This window comes from Bombus terrestris, chromosome 4 (assembly GCF_910591885.1).
Source record: "Bombus terrestris chromosome 4, iyBomTerr1.2, whole genome shotgun sequence".
Lineage (NCBI taxonomy): Eukaryota > Metazoa > Arthropoda > Insecta > Hymenoptera > Apidae > Bombus > Bombus terrestris.
In genome coordinates, this window is record NC_063272.1 from 9,770,874 (window position 1) to 9,790,608 (window position 19,735).

Consider the following 19,735-nt stretch of genomic DNA (forward strand, 5'->3'; position numbering starts at 1 on the left):
ATCCAATAGAAGACCCGACGAATTGCGGAAGGAACCGTTCGATCTCAAGCAGATCTGTGCTCAAAACATATTGCACGGGCCACTAGTGCTCTATATCACTGTTTTAGAAGCGTTTCTAAGAGGCATATTTCACTCTTCGAGCTGATAAAATACATCACTCTCGTCCACTGGCAAAGAGCAAATTTCGAAATCGATCTTCTCGCAACACTTGTAAAACACTCCGAATATTTAAAAGATTCGGCTCTCAGAAAGTATTGAAAAGAAAAAGAAAGAAAACGAAGAATAGAATAAAAATCCAAACCGAGCGATGAGTTTCTATCAGGTGATGTTTCTCCAATTTTGTCCATCTTTAATTTAATTTTTCATTTATTTGATTTAATTTTACATTTGATTAAAGTTCGAATACATTAACAGATTTCAGCTCGAAGGGTCGAACGTCGGTGAGAATGATCGTTTTGAATACAGGTCCAAGCGTCTATTTTATCATATGTTGATGGATCTCCGTGTCTTTCGATGCATAGGCGCCGCCACAATCAAATATCCAAATATTCCCATTCGCCCCGCCAGCTTATTTTTTTTTTTCGTATGGTTGCAACGCCTATGGAACTCGATTTCGTCGATGCCCTCTCACGCGGATTCGCTTATCAACAGTAGGAAGCTTCACGAACCCAATGGCGCGTGATTCCGTCGAGTGACTCGTGATTCAATTATCCAACCCGGAAACTCGTCGAGTCGCTCGACGGGGAACCATTGGGCATTGGACGTGTTCCTATATCATTGCTTGGTCGTCGAGGATCTCGGCCAAGAAGACTTATCCCGTGGTCCATCCATTTGTTAATAAACGCTGTTACAACTTTACGCAGACGAAATACCTCGTCGCCCTTAAATAATCACCAAACAGAATATCCAATCACCTGTCCAATAATCCAATCAACTCGAAATTTTCGAACCGATTTAACTCCAATTTCAGATAAAATTCCATAATTTCGGAATGCAACTCATCGCCCTTAACCATTCTGCGATTTCTAGATTCTCCCAACTACTAAAATCTCCATGTTTCACTCTCAATATTCGCATCGATTTACTACGTGTAATTTAGAAACTTCATTGATACATAATCGAAGTAGGAATCTGGAGAATTTTGGATTTTGAACGATTCAAGGATCAAAATCACGGGATACCGTCTCCGCAAGCATACGGATCCTCGACGATCGAGATCTATGCGCACTTTCAACAGAAAACAACTCACCGTACGCGATGGTAGGTGGGGTCGTATTCGGACCAGACCGTCGGGTTACCATGGCGGCCATGGTGACCATGTTCGTTTTACCGATGGTGAGCGTGGACGTAAGTAAAAGGACAGAAGTAACCAACAATGTGAGAGCAGCGTCAATGCGGCCGAAGAGAAGAGATAGAGAGAGGCGGAGATGTATATTTTTCATGGTTTTTTTTTTTAGTTGGTCAGTCGAACAGTCCAATGGAGGAGATTCGAATTCGAATCGTAGAGTATTTTTGTACGAAGTTTGTTTCATGGTATTTTTTTTTTTTTTTTTTGGTTTCGAATGGTCGACATATATATATATATTTAGTGGTTGGTTGGTGACGGTTGGTGGTTGGCGAAGAAGGTGGTGGTCGAATGTGGCGTAAAGAAAAGAACACATAGAACAGACAAGAGAAAGAGTGCACAGCGTAAGTTGCATTCAAGTCAAGCGTTGGTGCGTTAGAATTTCGAAAATTGTTGCTCTGTACAAGGTGTCTCTTCGTACGTAATAGATCACGGAATAATGACGGAGATTAGGGGAGAGATCGCGTTTAAAATATTCTATGTTGTCTCTTGATTTCTCTTTTGCTTTCTCTGTCAAAGCGATGATACTCATTTTCAGAGCACAATAATGAGATTAACTCTAGAATCTTTCTTTGAAGTACGTGGAAGAACGATATAAACACCATATTTATGGGGGTTTAAATGGCGGCGAGAATATGTGAAAAAGTGCTTTTTTTAGTTTTCGTAAAGATTCTCACGTATTAAGAAATACCTTGTATGTTGTTAATCGTTTTTTAAAATACAGGTTGGGTCAAAATTCGACAGAATTGAAAAAGGATAGAGTGACTCTATTCTATAGGTTTGTAGTTACCTCTGAATTATCTGGTTTTTCAACGATGTAATAATTATTTGGTTAATTCAAAAATGATTCGGATGAATGTTTTAATGGATTCAGAGTATCATCTTTTTTGACTCATCCCGTATATAAAAGAGTAATTCTTAATTGCGCGTAAACAGTTCAAAGAGTAAATCTGCGGTATAAAAGGAAGAAAAAATGTCACACACACGCAGGTCTTCTCTTCTTAAACGAAAAAAAAAAAAATAAAAATAATATTGAAAGGACCTACGGCTGTGGAACATTCTTTTTTCATTTTTTCCTCTATATTTTCACTTGGAAACATTAACGCACAATCGAGAACCACTCTATACATTTCTTACCCTCGATCGAGTACATCCAAAGATCAACGATATTAATTGTATAATAATCGGATAGAATTAATTCCATAAAAAAAAAAAAAAAAAAATACAGAATATAATTGCTATAAATTTATGTCGGCGAATTATAGATTACAGATCGAAATATCAAGAAGCATAATCTGATGATCTGAGAAATATTTCAGCGATACACGTAATGAGTAAAATTGTAGAAATCGCAGCATAGACATTTCTGCAACGCTAATTTAATTGGAGGTGCTCGATTCAGGCCCGGTAAAGATAAAATAATAGGCGATCGATCATTTATTTAATTAATATCGAATGGTGAATAGTAAAAGCGTAAGAAGGTAATTCGTTAGTGGGAAATGTGGGCGGTCTGCGTTTTGTGGATTCGCCTTTGAATTAATGCGTCCTGAAAGATTTAATTACGTATTAGATAATGAACGTCGATCGAGGTTTGATTACTTTCGATTATTCGCTGCCGCTGAGGGTCTTCGTCTACTTTTCAGATTTTCTACTCCGTTCATAAGGTTTGTCCGAATATACGAAGACTTGTTAATTTCTTACGTAGGTGGAAATATAAAAATGCAGATTAAATTTTGCAAGAAGAAATAAGATTTGACTGACATTTGATATATTGTTTGAGGTAGTTCTCGTTAATATGAGAAAAGGTATAAGCATAAACGTATCCTAGGTATCCGTTTTAAACGATTAATTATCGTACGACACTTATAGATGGAATTAAAACAGATTCTACGTTATAGAGAACATATACGTATAATTTTAACAAATAGGAAAATTAATAAATTAAGTAAAAGATGAACTTGCGTATCATATATTAACGTTGATTTGAAATAACTCTATATTTTGAATTAGTTACGCTCATCTTTTTGCGGATATGGCATAGAGAAAATTACGTGTGCGCTTCTTTCAATTTAAATAATAAGAAAACGCAAACCACCCTGAATCCAACTTCGTGATTACTTTCTACGTGACTGTCAATGTCTCTCTTCTCGTCTGTTTCTTTAAAGCTAATCACGCTCGACGCGTATCGCCGGATCTGAAATACAGCTTCAAAAGAGGAAAAGTAATCTCGACAGTGATCATGATACACAATAAACCGTTCGCTCGAACGTATTCGAAATAATTGTGCGTGGTTAATAATACACCGCTACATAGAAGCTACCTGGAAAAACTGATTAAGAAAAACCATTGATTAATACTTCGTCTATCGATCGTACGAGGATTACTTCATGATTTTTATTAGCCTCTCGATTAAATCTTAGAAAAGAGAAAAAAGAGAGAGAGAAAAGAATAGAAGAAAGGAAATAAATAAACTTCCATTACGTTGGAACTTCAATTCAAAAATTCGTTATCAAACAATCACGTTGAGAGAATTTTCGAAAATGCAAATTTAAGTAACCACGAATTCTTCGAGAATCCGAATTCGATTTAATCAGAATGAATTCCTCGACGATCGTCGAATCAATTAAATAAATCTAAATCGATGAGAAAAAAGTTTATTCGATTAATTTAATCCTAGAACTACTATACGCTAGCATGCGCTGGAAAAGAAAAGTGGTGGTTGCGGAAGATCGACAAGGAAGAAAAACACAAAAAAAAGTACGAAAATAACGTATAGAGAAATGTACAAGTGGGTGGAGCACATCCCCGATTTACAAAAATAATACACGCGAATCAACGAAGGAATACAAGTAATGGTGAACGTAAAAACGATCATTAAAGGGATAAGGAAAAAACGAGTAAACCAAGGGAAAACGGACCGGAAGATAAGAGATAGACAGAGAGAGTTGGAATGTTCTTTTTCTTTTCTTGTCTTTTTTGTCTGTCGCGAGATATTTAAGGAATAGAGAAAAACGAGAGGGGTCGATGCGTGAGAAAATGAGAAAGAGAAATAGAGAGAGAGAGAGAGAGAGAGAGAAGAGATGATGTCAGGCAATGATGTTGTCACGGGACTCGAGAATAAAGAGAATACGATATTTCGTGGCTTTGATTCTCCCCTGTGGGAGATGTGGAGCTTGCTAGATGCGGTTCCTCGACGAAAATTGTTCGTACTGTGGATCTCGTTCGCGTTTCAAGAAGACGAGAGTGAATAATTTATCGAAGAAACTAAGCGAAAGATATCTTTCGAGTTTCCTGTTCCTGTTTACCTCGACAGATTGTTCGAGTTTTCTTCTGTTCTATTTTAGTAGCTGAAGATATATTCACAGCGGAGCGTGATGTTGCCGATAGACTATGAAAAGATCTCCTTACACCGTTAATCGATCAAGTGCCCTCCGTTTTGTAATACGAACGAGTAGATCGACACAAGGGAGGAATCTTTTTGAACGATCATCGGATCGAGGATCTTGTTTTAACGCGAACAGAGACGAATATAAGAAAATAAAGTTGATATAGCGCGTCTAAAAATACAGAGTTAAAGTAATCAATTCGAAGAATTGAATTAAAATGGTTGATTGGAGAAAGCGAATGTAAAAAATGCCACTTAAAGAGAAGAAGGTAAAAGGGCGAATTAATAGACGTATCCGAAAAGACTAATTCGAAAGAGATGAATTTAACGAATTGAATGTGAAAGAATTGATATAAAGGAATCAATTTACACGGAACAATGAAAGAAATCAACCTGACAGAACCAATTAAAAAAATCTATTCGAACCGATCAATTTAGGAAAAGTTTATCCAACGCATCAAGTAAAAAGTGCTCGACCTAAAAAGGCCAATTAAAACTATCCATCTCAAAACTCCAAGTTACACAGAACAAACAAATCAATCTAGAAAAAAAAAAAAAAAAAAAAAAACAACACAAAAATAAAAAGGAGAATTGGAACGAAAAACCTGTGTCCCATTAAAATGCTAACATCAATTAAATGAACTGTCAAAAAAAAAAAAAAAAGAAAAAAAACGATTAAGCCAAAAAGAGAGCTTTAGCACGGACTTGTTATCGTTTCAAGTGTAACCAAATGTTTTCTGCTTTGACTCGTCTCCTTTCACGCGGACGCAGCCACGAGAAGATCGTAGAAGCGTGCACAGAATGAAAAGGATTGGTGCAGCGAGATGTTGCGGAGGAACGAGGGAAAAGTCGGTGTTAGAACCGTGTCGAAACGTCGTTCTGTCTATGCGTCACGTAGTTCCGCGAAAGAGGATCAACATAGAAGAATGGCTGGCGAAAAGTGCAAAGATTCGAGGCTTCTCGCGGAGCTGCACTCCGGAAAGCTGACATCTCGAGATGTGTTGGAAATAACACGGTCGTCTAGTAATTTATTTTTGTTCGAAATGGGGCTGGAGGAACGAACGAACAAAAGTAATCAGAAATAATAAAAGCACACACGTAGTAAAGAGGCAAAAGGTGTGTGATGTTTGAGTTCTCGAAGAGGAAGAACGACGGCTGTTTTCTTTACACGTCTGTACTTGTAATCGCTTAGAAAAGTCTTCGTACACCATATGGAAAATCTATCTTTATCGAAATGAAATAATTATATTTGGATAAATATTTTTATCCGCATATAAATTATACAATTTAATAGATCGAAATAGAATTTTTACTGCGTTTAACATTTAACCGTAAAGCAATAACGAAATAGCTTTCAGATTTGACGTGGAACGCATTCACTTTACAAAGAAATTCCGTGGAGTTTTATTTCAAAATTACATTTAAAAATCGCTTTTCCGTAGGATATAGGAAGATTTTACCGAGTGATTAAAAGTAAGAAGGATCTAGTATCGAATTGGAAAGACTGTTTTCTAACGAAATCGATCAAATCAAGACGTGTCATGTATTCGATTCGATACGATTTCACGATTCATTAGTGGAAATATGGTGTTCGCCAGAGATAACGAACTTGAGGCGAGTTTAATGGATTTGTTTCGGATGTTGGGGACTCGTGTTGCTGACTATACAGTGTGGATGATCTGTCGAGCGAGAATGACGGTTCTTATCATTGTCGTAGAATTAACACAGCAGCGTTGTGTCGTTGTACATACAGCAAATGCCGAGAACAGTAGATTAACCCGTGGATGCTCAGACACGAGAAGAACGTTCTCAAGTGCTCGCTAGTTCTTATCTGTTCTAACCAAACGTTCTTTCTAAATTTAGCAAATTTTCTTTGGTAGTAAAACTACTTTCCACGGAGTTGTTCGATTCTGAACAAAATCTCGAGTACCTAATCTTCCTTTTAAATTATTATTTCGGTTCGCTTCGTTGCTTGATATTCACACATTTTAATTCGTTCAATGACGGTGTACGTTTCTGTTCATTAACGCGAGAGATGAAAGATTAAGTTCGATTTCTTGAAACAATCGTTTCGCCTCTTACAACCTATAAACTACGTTCTTTCACCAATTTCATAAGCTCGTTTTCGAATTTCTTCCATTAACAGCACGTCCGTCTTTTTGTCAGTGCGATGCTATGACTCGACTTCTCGAAATCAAAATTGTTCAAATTATCTCGACTCCGGAAACATACATAAAAACATAAGAAAAGAAACAACCGTGCTATCAGTTTTATAACCATAATCTCAAATCTCTTTCATCTATCCAGTACGCTCGTTTGTCAGCTTGCCGCGAGATTATTTGAAAGACGCGAATCTTCGAGCCGCGATTTCTTAAAATCGAAAACCTTCTAACGCGAGAGATAGGAGTAAAGAGCCGGAGGCAATAAAATAAGGTTTCCAGCTGAAAACTAGGGTAAAAAAGGCAACGGTGGAAGCGCACACGTTCAAAGGCGGCAAGTTGATCGATGCACCGTGGCCTTCCTCGCCTTATCTCACGGAACTCGATGCGTTCGATCGATCGACGTGCCATTTTCCCCGGGCGAGACACAGTGAGAAGAAAATAGAAGGAAAAAGTGGACGAGAAAGGCGAGCGACGTTCGTCTTTGCCCGAAAGATAAACGGATGGATCCGTGTTTTTCATAGGAAAAAACAAGAGAGAGAGAGAGAGAGAGAGAGAGAGAGGAGAGAATGATCGGCCGGATGGTATAGCAGGATTCCGGATTAAACGTGTTTCATCCGGATTATCCGTGTATCAGTCAACGCTTGCTTCCGCTGATTGTTTAAGAGAGGGACCTATTGTCATTCGGCTATCGATCGAAGCAACTCGTCCTGTCATCTGCCTTTTGGACCCCTTTTCAGCTCTCTCGTTTTACGCAAAAAAAAGAAAGAAAAAAAGGAGAAAAGTAAGGAAATTACGCGAGAAAAATATTTTGAGAACGCGAATTTTCCATTTGCACGTCGAACGTTACAAGACACGGAATTTCGAATTTTTCACGAACTTTCTGTAGACACTTTGAGAAGGGAAACTTTCGTAGAAGAAAAGATTTGAAGATTTTTACGGTTATTTCGATCGGAATTACAGTGACGATCTTTAGAATCGATCTAATTGATCGGAGCTAGTCTTCGAAATATAACAGACGGTTTGGCGTGTAATATAATACTGTACAAGTATACTGACGATCGAAGAATCTGTTCAATATGATGAAAGTAATAAAAGCAGAAGACCACTTAAACGAAAGGAACAATCTATTTTATTAGCTGGTATATCGATTCTTTTCATCGAACCACCGACTGTAAAACGATATAACAACCTCTTCGTTATTTTTAGGATTCAATCTTCTATCTTAGCCTCATCTTACGATTCTTTTTAGCGATCTTATCTACCGCAGATTGCAATTTTCGTCCGGAATGATAATAAAAAGACAATCTACTATGTCATAAATTTCCCATAAATGCATAACCGTCGGCAAACAAATCGTAAAACAACGTTTGTATCATTTTTCCCTTAAATACCTGGCACCAAATGCTATATAACGTCATTCTCTATGCTTGTTTCATTAAAAGGAAAGTTAAACTGTTGTTACTTCTTCTCTAAATCCTTCGTTTCGTCGTTGATCTCGAAACGGCGGTCACAAAATACGCAATATCGACCTCTCTTAAAAGTTTCCCCTTTGAAAACGCATTTTACGTTCAACGCCAATATTTCAAGGGTATTCTCGCGGCCGATCATAAACTTGCCTCGCACCAAACGCGAGTAAAATTCAATTCAGCCTTGGAATCCCGTGGAAAACGACCGAAAGGCAATTCCACGTTATATCCATGGCCGCGCGTCTCGTTTTACGCCGCGCGTTAAATTTTCATTCGCTTGGCTTTATACACGCGCTGTTTCCCCTTTCTATGCTGATAATACCGATTATAATTGCCACGGATGCGAGACAAAGACGGAGAGGTAGAATTTGCCAGCGAACTTAATGGCAAGATTGCGTGAAAATTTCACAATCTCCCTCTCCGACGTTAATCGCGCACCTCTGCACCAATTACCGTTTCGGCTTCTGGAAATCTCTGACCATCCGCCGTTTCGTTTCATCCCTGTCCGCTCGTAATTGTAAGATACGTTCTCGAATCTCTAACATTTGAATTTCGCGGTAGGAAAACACGATAAATCACATTTTTGAAGTTCTAGAGAGGAACAACTCTTTTAGATTCGATACGTTGCCAATTTCTTTTTTTTTTTTTTTTTTAATTCAATTTGGCTTTGGTATTAGATATATATAATATGTATTAGATTGTCCGAAAAGTTTCTTTCGTTTTACGAGGAAATAATAGACGCATAACGTTTTTTGTTTTATATTATTTTGTTAAATTATATATGTTCAATTTGGTTCTGTTGAGATAAACACCGCGACATTTCACAGACTTGGTTTTACGTTTGTATGAAGGTGCACTGTTGTAAAAAACACGTTTGCGAAAGAAAGACACTTTCCGGACAACTTAATACATTTTTAAGTTTCTCTTAATTTTTTTGTAAGTTTCTCGAGCATTTCAAAGATATTATATTATGTCGTTGGATCGCCATGGAATTTCGTGGATTCTGATATTTGATATTTCCGAGTAGGCTTTAGCTTCGGATTCAACGAAACGATGTTAAAATACTTTCTCTTAGTTGTCAAGTAGCGTGAATATTAGAAAATCACGGAAAATGGATTTATCATGCTTCTCGTGTGTTTCTAATTTACTTACAGTTGGTAGTTTCAAATCTTTGGTAATTTTAAAATTATCTTAAAAAATCAAACTGACGGTTTATTCTTTAGTACAGAAATACGAATTTAGAGTCTGAATCTTGGAGAGTTAATTTGCAATTTCCTTCTTAACGAATTAATTTATTTATCCGAGCGGATTTATTTTTTACTTTACTTTATCCTTTACTTTATTTTAATCTTCTAATTTACTTTCATGTAAATTCTCTTCTATTTTTCAAACGTAATCTTTCTACCTTTTTCCCGTGCGAATAAAATTCGGGTGAAAGAGGGTCGACAAATATTTGAGTCATACAGAAGCCAAACTAAATCGTTTAATTTCCGAAAAATACGACTATCTCTGATATTAAAAACGTACAAGTTTGCAGAAAATGGATTTGACCAGTTTGACTATTGAGTGGCTCAGTTGCGGTGGATTTGTTGCTAAATGCTGTACACACGAAGTGATTGAAACAGAAAAATTCTTGGTTCATTCTCCATCTTACGTACCGATTTCGAGGAACACAGCAGTTGACGTGTTAATTACTAGCTAAATTACCTGATAATTCTGTCGACAGCGTGTTGGTGTCTCACATCAGTTTCGTATGTTAGTATACACTACCAGCCAAACATTTCAAATCACTTTTCTAACGAATCTCTCGTTAATTTTATAATTATTCTCAACTAAAGAATTCTAATCAATTAATTAAATTGTTTGATATAAAGTTAGTTATTAAAAATACTTCAAATATCGATGACAATTTTCTTTGTCCGATAGATTTTTATCTAAACCATCTTCTTTCGTAATAAAAATCCAAATCGATATTTTATTTAAAATTTTGAAAATCTTTAAAATCGATTCTAAATTTTTGACTAGTAGCATAGTTCTTGTAGGGGGAGGGGAGGGCGTGATGTTAAAGAGGAAGTCACGTGGACGAGTAGACGCGACGCTTACTGACGTTTCGAGGATATGCGTCTCTTAATCGTTTCATCAAGCTACGTTTGTTTGGAAACCAGATTATCGCGAAATTTTCCATCGCTTGTCGCTCGGAATATTTTAAGCCCTCCAGCACGCACACGGACCCACTGGCTTTACACGTTCTGTTTTTTCGTTCGATACTGAAAATATTAAACGTCGTGCGTTTCAATTCGAAACACTGGAATATGTTAAAAAACACGGTGATTGCTCTCGTAGGGGAAGTTTTTCGTGGATTAATCAACGATTCGCAAGAAAAAAACCACGGCAGCTGGTTGAACAGAGCGGAAATGTCGTAACGGTGGGGGAAATTTGGCAACGAAAAGGAAAAGAAAAAAAAAAAAGAAGAAAAAGGAGAAACTGTACAGCATCGACGTTGAAGCGTGCGCACGAAAAATCGAGAGCTATCAAATTGATTAAAAAAAGAAGGGGTAGAAAAGCCATGCTCTACGTCGACGTCAAATGCACACGAAAATTTCCGGCTGGTATGAAAATTTCTCGTGGAAAAAATCACGCTGCACCGATGTCAAACGCATCTGCAACATTCGTGGTGCGTTCAACGAGAAATGTAAACCACAAATAAAAGTCTACATGTCAATGAAATATACCGATGCTTTGAAACAACTTCATATTTTTAGTATCGTTGTTTTATTAACAGCGGAACTACCAACTTTTAATATTTAGAAAGAAATGCTATATGTAGATTTTCAGAAATTTAATTTAATTTAAATATTCAAAAAGATCCGTATAGTTTCTTTTTTAAATAAAAATATCTTTATGATTAAAATGTTGAAATTTAAACGTACAAAGTCGTATAGAATACAGATGACATACAAAGATATATGATATACGGTATATTAGTTATAGACACTTTATGGCATGAAATAAATCGTTCTTTTTCCTTTTTAATAAAACATTAATTCTGATAGAAACAGTCCCACGTTTTTAGTAAACGCAAACACAAAAATCCGAATTTTTCTAAGTTTGGTAGTTCCAATGATAAAACACAGAGAAACGCGAAGTAAATAAGATATCCAATTAATAGAAAAATTATTCAATCAAACACACAATGATACAAAAATTTGGAATCACTTTCGTGCCTCTATCGAATCCTTCGCCAATTCTATCATTAATTACAGAATATTCCAAACTTTAATTCGATAATATCCTTTATCAAAGAATTCTTTCTGACAGCAGTGTCTTATACCCAAAAGTTTTCAAATTCTGAAATTCCACGAAACACAATTGTAGCGATTCCAAATTTTTCGCCAACGATACATTAGCAAAGTTGCCTGAGCAATCGCCAAGAAATCCACAGAAAAATCCTACCACACTTCTGTGAAACGCTATGAATTGCAATTACGCTAACGCCGTGCTGGAAGACTTTCTGCCGAATCTGTTGAATATTTCTCGAATTCTACGCCCACTGCTAATAACGATTGTGCGAACAATCTTTTCCATTGGACGAGATTTCGCTAAAAATAACATTTCGAAATGCGGACATGAACGAACGGGCCATGAAAAATCAGGCGAAAACCTGGCACGTGTTGAAATGGTGGCGTTTCGTGGTCGATCACAGGACAGGCTCGCAGAAACGCTTTCTTCGTGCGCGATGAAACACCGATCGTTTTGCTCCGAGATTCGTGTGACGCGAGCGAAAAATTGAAAGAAGAACAAACGAAAAGGGAAACAAAAGAATATAAACGAGGCTGGTTGAGGAGCAGGGAAACTGGGTAGAACGGTCGACATAGCGAGACCAGCGAGCGATCGGTGATTAAACGTGTTCGATAGATTGAGGAAAAAACCAGGTGGTTTTGGGGGAAGTGTGGTCGAAAAACGAGACAGAAAACGAAACCAAACTTCGTAAAAAGGGGGAGAAGGAAGAAAAAAAGAGAAAAGAACGTAACGAAAAGAACGAAAGAAGAACGGGAAACAAACATGGCGAATAGTTTAAGAGGCTTCGATTTAAAAATTAAAAAAAAAAAAAAAGACTCGAAACGAGCACGAAAAAGAAGTAGGTGAACAAATAGGCGGATCACGGTGTGGAATTAATGTCGATTGTTAAATAATTCGGGAACAAAGAGACAAAACAAGTGAGAAAACTATGGCCTGCGCGGAACGCTTGTCGCTAGGTCGCTCTGCTGGCTTCCGGTTTGCCTGAGGACCTTTATCCAACACTTTCAACAGAAATCTCTGTACTTTATTAATTTAAAAATCTATATAACGCGTATAATGCGTGGAAAATATCTCTTCTTTCTTTTTTCATATCTAAAACATCGAAGTTAAGATTACTCGACCAAAGAATTTCTTTTAAAGTTGAATTTAATAGAATTTTTTGTTTCCTTAGAATTACGAGCAATTGTCTGGAATATTTAATACCTTTGAAGCAGAGTTGTTCTATTTTCGAACAAGCAGCGCGAGGAAACGCAGTTAGATTGCTTGTTTAGTCTTTGACAAAAGGAAATCCGCAAGGATGTTTCTCCGTGAAACTTGAGATAAATCTTGCAACGAGCGTGATACCATTAATTTCCGGTGGCGATTAAATAATCGAGGGAACGCGCGTATTTCCGATCCAGCAGAACTGGCCGCGGTGACGCGTTCGCGCGCGCTCTGCCACGCAAACAGGAGAAACACTGGCAAAAAAAGAAGAAGAAGAGAAGAAAGAAATAAAGGCAATAAGAAAAACAGAAGAAGAAAGAAGTGTGAGAAGAAGAGCAAAAAGAAAACGAGTTAAATCGTTCAAATGTATGCAGGGTGACGTGGAAATAGATAGACAAACTTTGGTACCGCATTCTGCTCTTCCTAGGGATTAAAGAAGATTATACAAACACTTTTCCTCTAGACAGATAGATAATACCTTTTCTTTTAAAAATAAGAGAGGTTATCGCCTATGATGCAAACAAATTTTTACGTTTCATATTCAGGAAAGTTGTAAAGAAAACATTCGAAAGTTCCTCCTCTTTTCCTAATCTTCTTATAATGACAATAAGCCTGTCATTTTTAGTGTATTCCGGTTACCAATGATATTATAGTGAATTAAATTTTTAAGATATTTCCGCGATTAAAAATTCAAAGACGTACGAAAAATGGAATTGCGCAGAAACCATGTAACTGGTCTATTATCAATTTACCAATATTAAAATATTCTCAACGATTTTACAAAATATTTCTCATTTTCTATCGAGGTATTTCAACTTTATCATCGTATTCTCCAAAAAACCAGACTCCAGTGTTCGTTACTGATAATACGTCTTTTAATAATCGATAAAACAGAAATTGTCAAAATTTACGTGCAATTGTTATCACGTTGTTTAACTCTAACAGAAAAAAATGTTTATAATAATCGTACGCACGACTTGCATAAAACTGCAATGTAAACCAGAGACTCTTAAGCGTCGAATATTTCAAGTATCCTAACATTCATTTGCATAAACATCATCCGTCCCCAACAAGAGCAGAAGTTTGCCAAAATCCTCTGATAAATTTCAGCCTCACCCTGTACAACTGTACGCCGATATACATATACAAGCTTCCTATTTCTAAACTGCACGAATTAGGCAAACACCATCTTTACAAAGAAGAAAACCATATGTGTGGTTTGTAACGTATATGAAATACACAGGATACGTACAAAACACCATCGTGTATATCTATATCGTCTCGTACACAGAATTAAAGAATTAAAGTTGGAAATCCTTGGCTCGTTCCAGTTGAAAGAAAACCAAAAACAAAGGAGGAACGAAAAGTAGAAAAAAGAAGAAGAAGAAGAAGAAGAATGAAAAGAACTCTCTTTGCGTCTCAAGTAAGTCGTCGGCTCTCTCAATGGGGACTTACCGTTCTTTTTTTGGATAACGACTTTCGCTGCGACTTTACGGGGGTTGCGTATGCCGAACAACGGAGTTTTGAGTGGAGTAGTAGTAGTAGTAGTAGTAGTAGTAGTAGTAGTAGTAGTAGTAGTAGTAGTAGTAGTAGCAGTAGTAGTAGTAGTAGTAGTAGTAGTAGTAGTAGTAGTAGTAGTAGAAGTAGTAGTAGTAGAAGTAGTAGAGGTAGTAGTAGCATAGTGTCGTGCCGAGATAGGAGGAGTCCAAGGCCAGTGTGATTGATTGACAAATATAATAGAGAAGGAGTACGATAAAAGATAGTCAGTGCAACTTTGTTCGGGCTTTGTTCAAAATCAGGGTCGTAAAACGGGGCATTCTTGGGCTGAGCTAAAAAAACAGGGCATAGGGGGTGGGGGAGGTTGGTTTCCTAAACAGGTGACAGAACGGCCAAATGGGGCAAGCTATGGTCGAAGGGCGATTTTGTAAAATCAACCATACGGATAAGGTATACGAATCTCTCTCGAATATCTCGTTTCTCCTCGATTCACGTTAAGTGAAATCCTAATTGGTCGTGGAATAGCTATGGTTTAGGTTGCTTCTGGATGGCTGGACTCTTCGAGATCGATGTTTCCCGATCTTAAAGTGGTTTTTGGGAGCAGGTTCGAGTATTCGGTCGATACATATTCGTTCGTTTGGTAGTCGATAAGCGTCGTAGACTTGTTTGAAAAGGTTTGCTTTATTTGTAGCTAGACGCAGTTATGGTTGTTCGTCGCAAAGATCTCTGTACATATATGCGCTACTTAGGATTATGGTCGTCAGACATTTTTTAGGACAGTTTCTGACTTCTAATATCGTAAATGAAATTTTGTAAATTCATGTACATGTAGTTAATCGGATGATCATAATAGCAGATTGTTTGCAAAATCCAGTTTTTAATAGTGTTTGCCATAAGGCAAGGAGTTAAGTGTCGATCAAGCATACTTAGAGTAATTTTAGAAACTTTGCGCAACTTGAAAATCGCGGACGATGCAAAATCATCATCCGAAATCTTGTACATTCAACCAGAGCGAAACAAATGACGAGCATGCCCGGGACAACTGGAAGGTCGCTGCACATCGATTATCTAACTCTTAAACAATTAACCCAACAAATCCAGGCCCTCTAATAACGCAATAAACTAAACATCTGATGTATCATCCCGATGTATCATATTTGAGAATAACCTGTCAAACACGTGAGACAGGTTCATCCATACTCATCAGCCACCCAGAACCCGCCATTTATCCTCAAACCTACACCTATATCCTACCAATCTTCAATAAATTACTTTCATCAAACGTAATACGTATCTCTGATCGAGACGAATGAGATACGCCGCGAATACGTAGCAAATTGTGAACGATCTGAATTAAAATCATCGATCGGGAAACAGCTATTCTTCAGAGTCCAAGGGGTGTCTTTTAGCAATCGGTGCACGTGTACCGAGGAAATTTTAGGACGCGGCGCGTACGAAACCGAGAAACGGAGATGGAGATGAGAAAAAGAACAGAGAGTGCGCGTGGAAGTTAGAAGTGAATTCTTGGGATAACAGAGAAGTGATACGAGAGAAAGAGGGTGAAAGTAAGAATAAATCGGCTCCGGAGAACTTGATTAAGAAGATGGTATATGTAGAGTGGCATCGAGTGGACGTTTAAAGCCAAGGACCACCGGAAAGTTAAGCGACAGCTACGCTGAGTGAAAAAATTATTTTTCCGCCAATACATAATACGCGCAAGCGTTTCCATCTAAGCTGATAGCACAAGTTCAGTGGAAAAGGCTGCGTATACTACGCATCGAAGCAAATATGAATTTTCAATTCATCATAGTGTAACTTAGCTCAGTTTTCCGGTGGATCCTCGGCTTAAGAGATCGGAGAAATAGAAATGAAAAAAAAAAAAAAAATGAGAAAAGAGGAAGTGCAAATATGTGGAGACTGAAGATTAGAACACATCGATAGGTACGTGGCGAACTTTCGAAAGTCGATTTCGTGCAAAATCGACGATCGGTTGGTTCACGCATGCGTGAACGCAGCATTCAAGATGGCGCAGTCGAGTTTCACGTTCGTTGCTGCTCAATATCTTTTTACGACACTCAAGTATGGACTTGTCAGTTCTTATTGAACAAAACATTCTTGTGTCGTCGTTTCGAAGCTCTTTCATCGTCTTTGCTTTTAACCTTGTCAACGCGCTATACTAAATGGATACCCTTGTTATTATCAAATAAAGGATAAATAAAGGGGGTTAGCTAGAATTTTCTGTTTTAAAAATACTTTGTATTTAGTAACACTGTATCTAGTCAAACTAAAGAGATAGAGTGGAGTGACCTTGATCTAGCGCAGCAGATTCCAGTCAGACTATAATCTACCATTTTTGATGACATTTTAATCTTCAATTAGTATCGTTGGTATCGCAGATGATGCAGAATAGTTTGGCACAACTTAACCTGTATCTTGCGTTTTATATGATAAACATCGTCATTGGCATTTGTTATACAAGATATGATGATACAATACAGATTAAAATTTACCAACAAACTATTACGGCCAACTATTATGACCAAACGATAACAGTTGTAGATTGATACAAAAAAAAATGAAAGAACGTTTCTGAAGCACCATCTTGAATGGATGCACCGAATCAAAGGTGACAGAAAAATATCTTGTAAATGATCGTAACGATGCAGAAAAATGGTCAATTCTACCGGTGACAACGACGATAATTTAGATTGTGTGCCATCGAAGTAACGTAAAATATATTTATATTTAATCGAAGGAATGAAAACAAAGGATAGATAAAAATATATAAAGAGAAATAAGAAAGATATATATATATATAGAGAGAGAGGATTAGAAAGAAGATACAAAAAAAGAGAGCTAGAAAAAATGTAGAAAAATCTGTCGTACCTTGATGCGAGAAGATGTGTTACGAACCGCGAAACATGGATAGAGAAAGATGTAACAGTCGAAAATGAAGAATTCGTACGTAAAGAATGCGCATTTGTGATTCGATCGAAGGAGAAAGATACGAAAAAAGGAAAAAAAAAGACAAATGAAAAATGAGAAATCGCAAAGTATACGTTTCTCGCAGTAAATTTCGTGTATACTTTTCTAGAGAACCAAAAACAAAAATTTCTCGTTTCTAAATCTTCTTTCCGTTTCTTCGATTACTCTGAAATTTTCGCTCCTTTTTCACGTCTGCGTGATATTTCTTGCTCCTTTATTCTCTGTTCCTCGATAAAAGGAGAAAAAGAGGAACCGAAAGAACGTACAAACACGAAAGGAAAATATGTATATATATACACACACGTATATTTATATGATGTATGTATGTATATACGTATATATACGAAGTAAGGGAAAAGAAGAATAGAAAAGACGAAAAAAGAAAATGGTGAGAGGTAGAACAGAAATAGAATCCAATAGTAACAAGAAAACAGATAAGGAGTGAGAAAGAGAGAGAGAGAGAGAGAGAGAAATAAATTTCGACACACCGAAACTATCTAATGGAAAAAGAACAATATATATAGCTAAAAAAATCAATGATCAAATATATAATGAAGCTCTTAATAATGTGACGATTAGAAGAGTCGAGTGGCGCTTCTTACCATCTGTCCGTGCAGCGGGTGAAAATGGAAACAGAAAGAAAATTCAAAATCTTTCTTTGAAAGTCGAGATTCGCAGGATATGGGACGTTCTTTTTGTTTTTACGATATTCGACTTTTTTTAATCTTGCTTATCTCTATGAAATCTTTCTTTCGTGTTTATATCTTAATTTCACGATAATTAACATGTTATATATATATAACATGTTAATTAATCTTTTGGGGGTGATAGAAAGGGTGAAAAGGGGGATCATAAGGGGAATATTTCTACAACAGACTATGGAAGTTCGCCCTGACGATTTATCTCGTCGTGGTAATGTTGCCGCGCGCGATTTTCCTTACGTTCGATCGTTGTTTCGATCGTTCGTTCCTTGAAACTATTTGTTCTCGTTTTTCTTTCTTTTCATTGTTACTTGTTTTTTTCTTTTTTCGTGAAGCACATTTTGTTTTTCAACGCCGAGTAAAGATGAAATTTTTTGAGTAAGAAAATATAGGTGCGGCCGTGGCTGAGTGGTTACGGTAGAACGAAAGATGTGATTCGAGTAAAATCGAGAAGAAATAATTCGGAAGTATTACACATATATATAGTATGGAATGGGTGCAGCTTTTTCGTCTGCAATTCATTTTTCCTTTTCTGCGATTGGCAGATCGAGGCGTGGCGGCAAAGCTTAATTAAAAAACGTTCAGATTCTGAGGCGATCTTACGAGTAAATCGCGGACACAAGATAGCCTTTCTACGAGAAGTAAAAGCTTTCGAAGAGAATAGAGAAAATCGTTACAGTTGAGTTGTCTTGTAAAAGTTCGAAATCTATTTTCGTTTATTTTTAAAGAAACATCGAGACGCGATAATATATTTTCAAATTTTATTTTCTACTATACGAATGATTCAGAAGTCTTGCTGATCAACTCCAGAAATTCTAATGGAGTCTGTATACTGTTAGCTTGAGCTAAACGAATTTATGGAAGTAAATCATTTGATTTTTGAAACTGATGTTGAATACCAATCATGTATCTAGGCAACGAAATTGAAAATTATAAAAAAAAAAGAACGAGAATTAAGTTGATCAGTTCGTCTTCTGAGAGGTTCATATTTTAAAAAACTATTTGTATGTTTTTAAGACAACTCAACGACGAGAAGGAAATGTTTCGATAATAAGAAACGTGTCGAATTTTTAAAGAGTCTTGTTCCTCACGTCGATTAACGAGGAACATTTTTTATTACAAAACTTTACCCTTTCTTTGTCGCTTAAAGGTACTGTATATTATTTCATATAAGAGAAAAAATTTGTAATTAAGATAGATAAAAAATTTAACATTCATCAGAAGCGAAATAAAAGTGAACAGCACTCGAAGAATATCCCTCGTAAGCGAAGTGCGGATCGAAGCTGGATCGAAAAAAGTGTGAATAAAATAGATCGAAAAAAGTGAAGATAACTCTTGTTTTTTTAAATTCTTTGCGGTCACGCGATCGATCTTCCATTCGGTTGAACGCGACGATTCCCCTATTTCCCTCTCAAAAAAAAAAGAGAAAAAAAAGGAATAAAAGATCAAGGGAACCACGCGTCACTCTCGTTATCTCGCTATTGAGACTTTAACGCATGGTAAAGAGATGAATCCTCGCGTTCCCGAGCGTTCAACATGGCCTCTCTTAAATCGTGTCTAGAGCACGTTAGAGTTCACCGATAATTAGTCGGAACTAAAAGTTTAAGCTAAAATCATTCTTTCTTTCAAGTTGTTGTTTCTTTGAATTAACTCAAAAACTAACAAGATTAAGAATACATTAAAAAAGAAAA

The 19,735-nt window shown here is 36.8% G+C and overlaps 1 protein-coding gene across 7 annotated transcripts in view; it reads right to left on the reverse strand.

Annotated features, from left to right (window-relative positions):
* Nucleotides 1-19,735, reverse strand: part of LOC100650999 — a 156,606-nt gene that overhangs the window by 23,034 nt on the left and 113,837 nt on the right. For 2 of the 7 annotated variants that reach the window (XM_048405137.1, XM_048405138.1), the window contains exons 10-11: nt 17,946-17,948; nt 14,317-14,349 (exon numbers count right to left, since the gene is read on the reverse strand). The exons of 2 other annotated variants lie outside the window; for them this stretch is intronic. In XM_048405137.1, coding sequence (XP_048261094.1) covers nt 14,317-14,349; nt 17,946-17,948 — 36 coding nt within the window. The remainder of the gene's footprint in view (nt 1-14,316; nt 14,350-17,945; nt 17,949-19,735) is intronic. 3 more of the 7 variants (XM_048405142.1, XM_048405140.1, XM_048405139.1) reach the window with 2 other exon arrangements.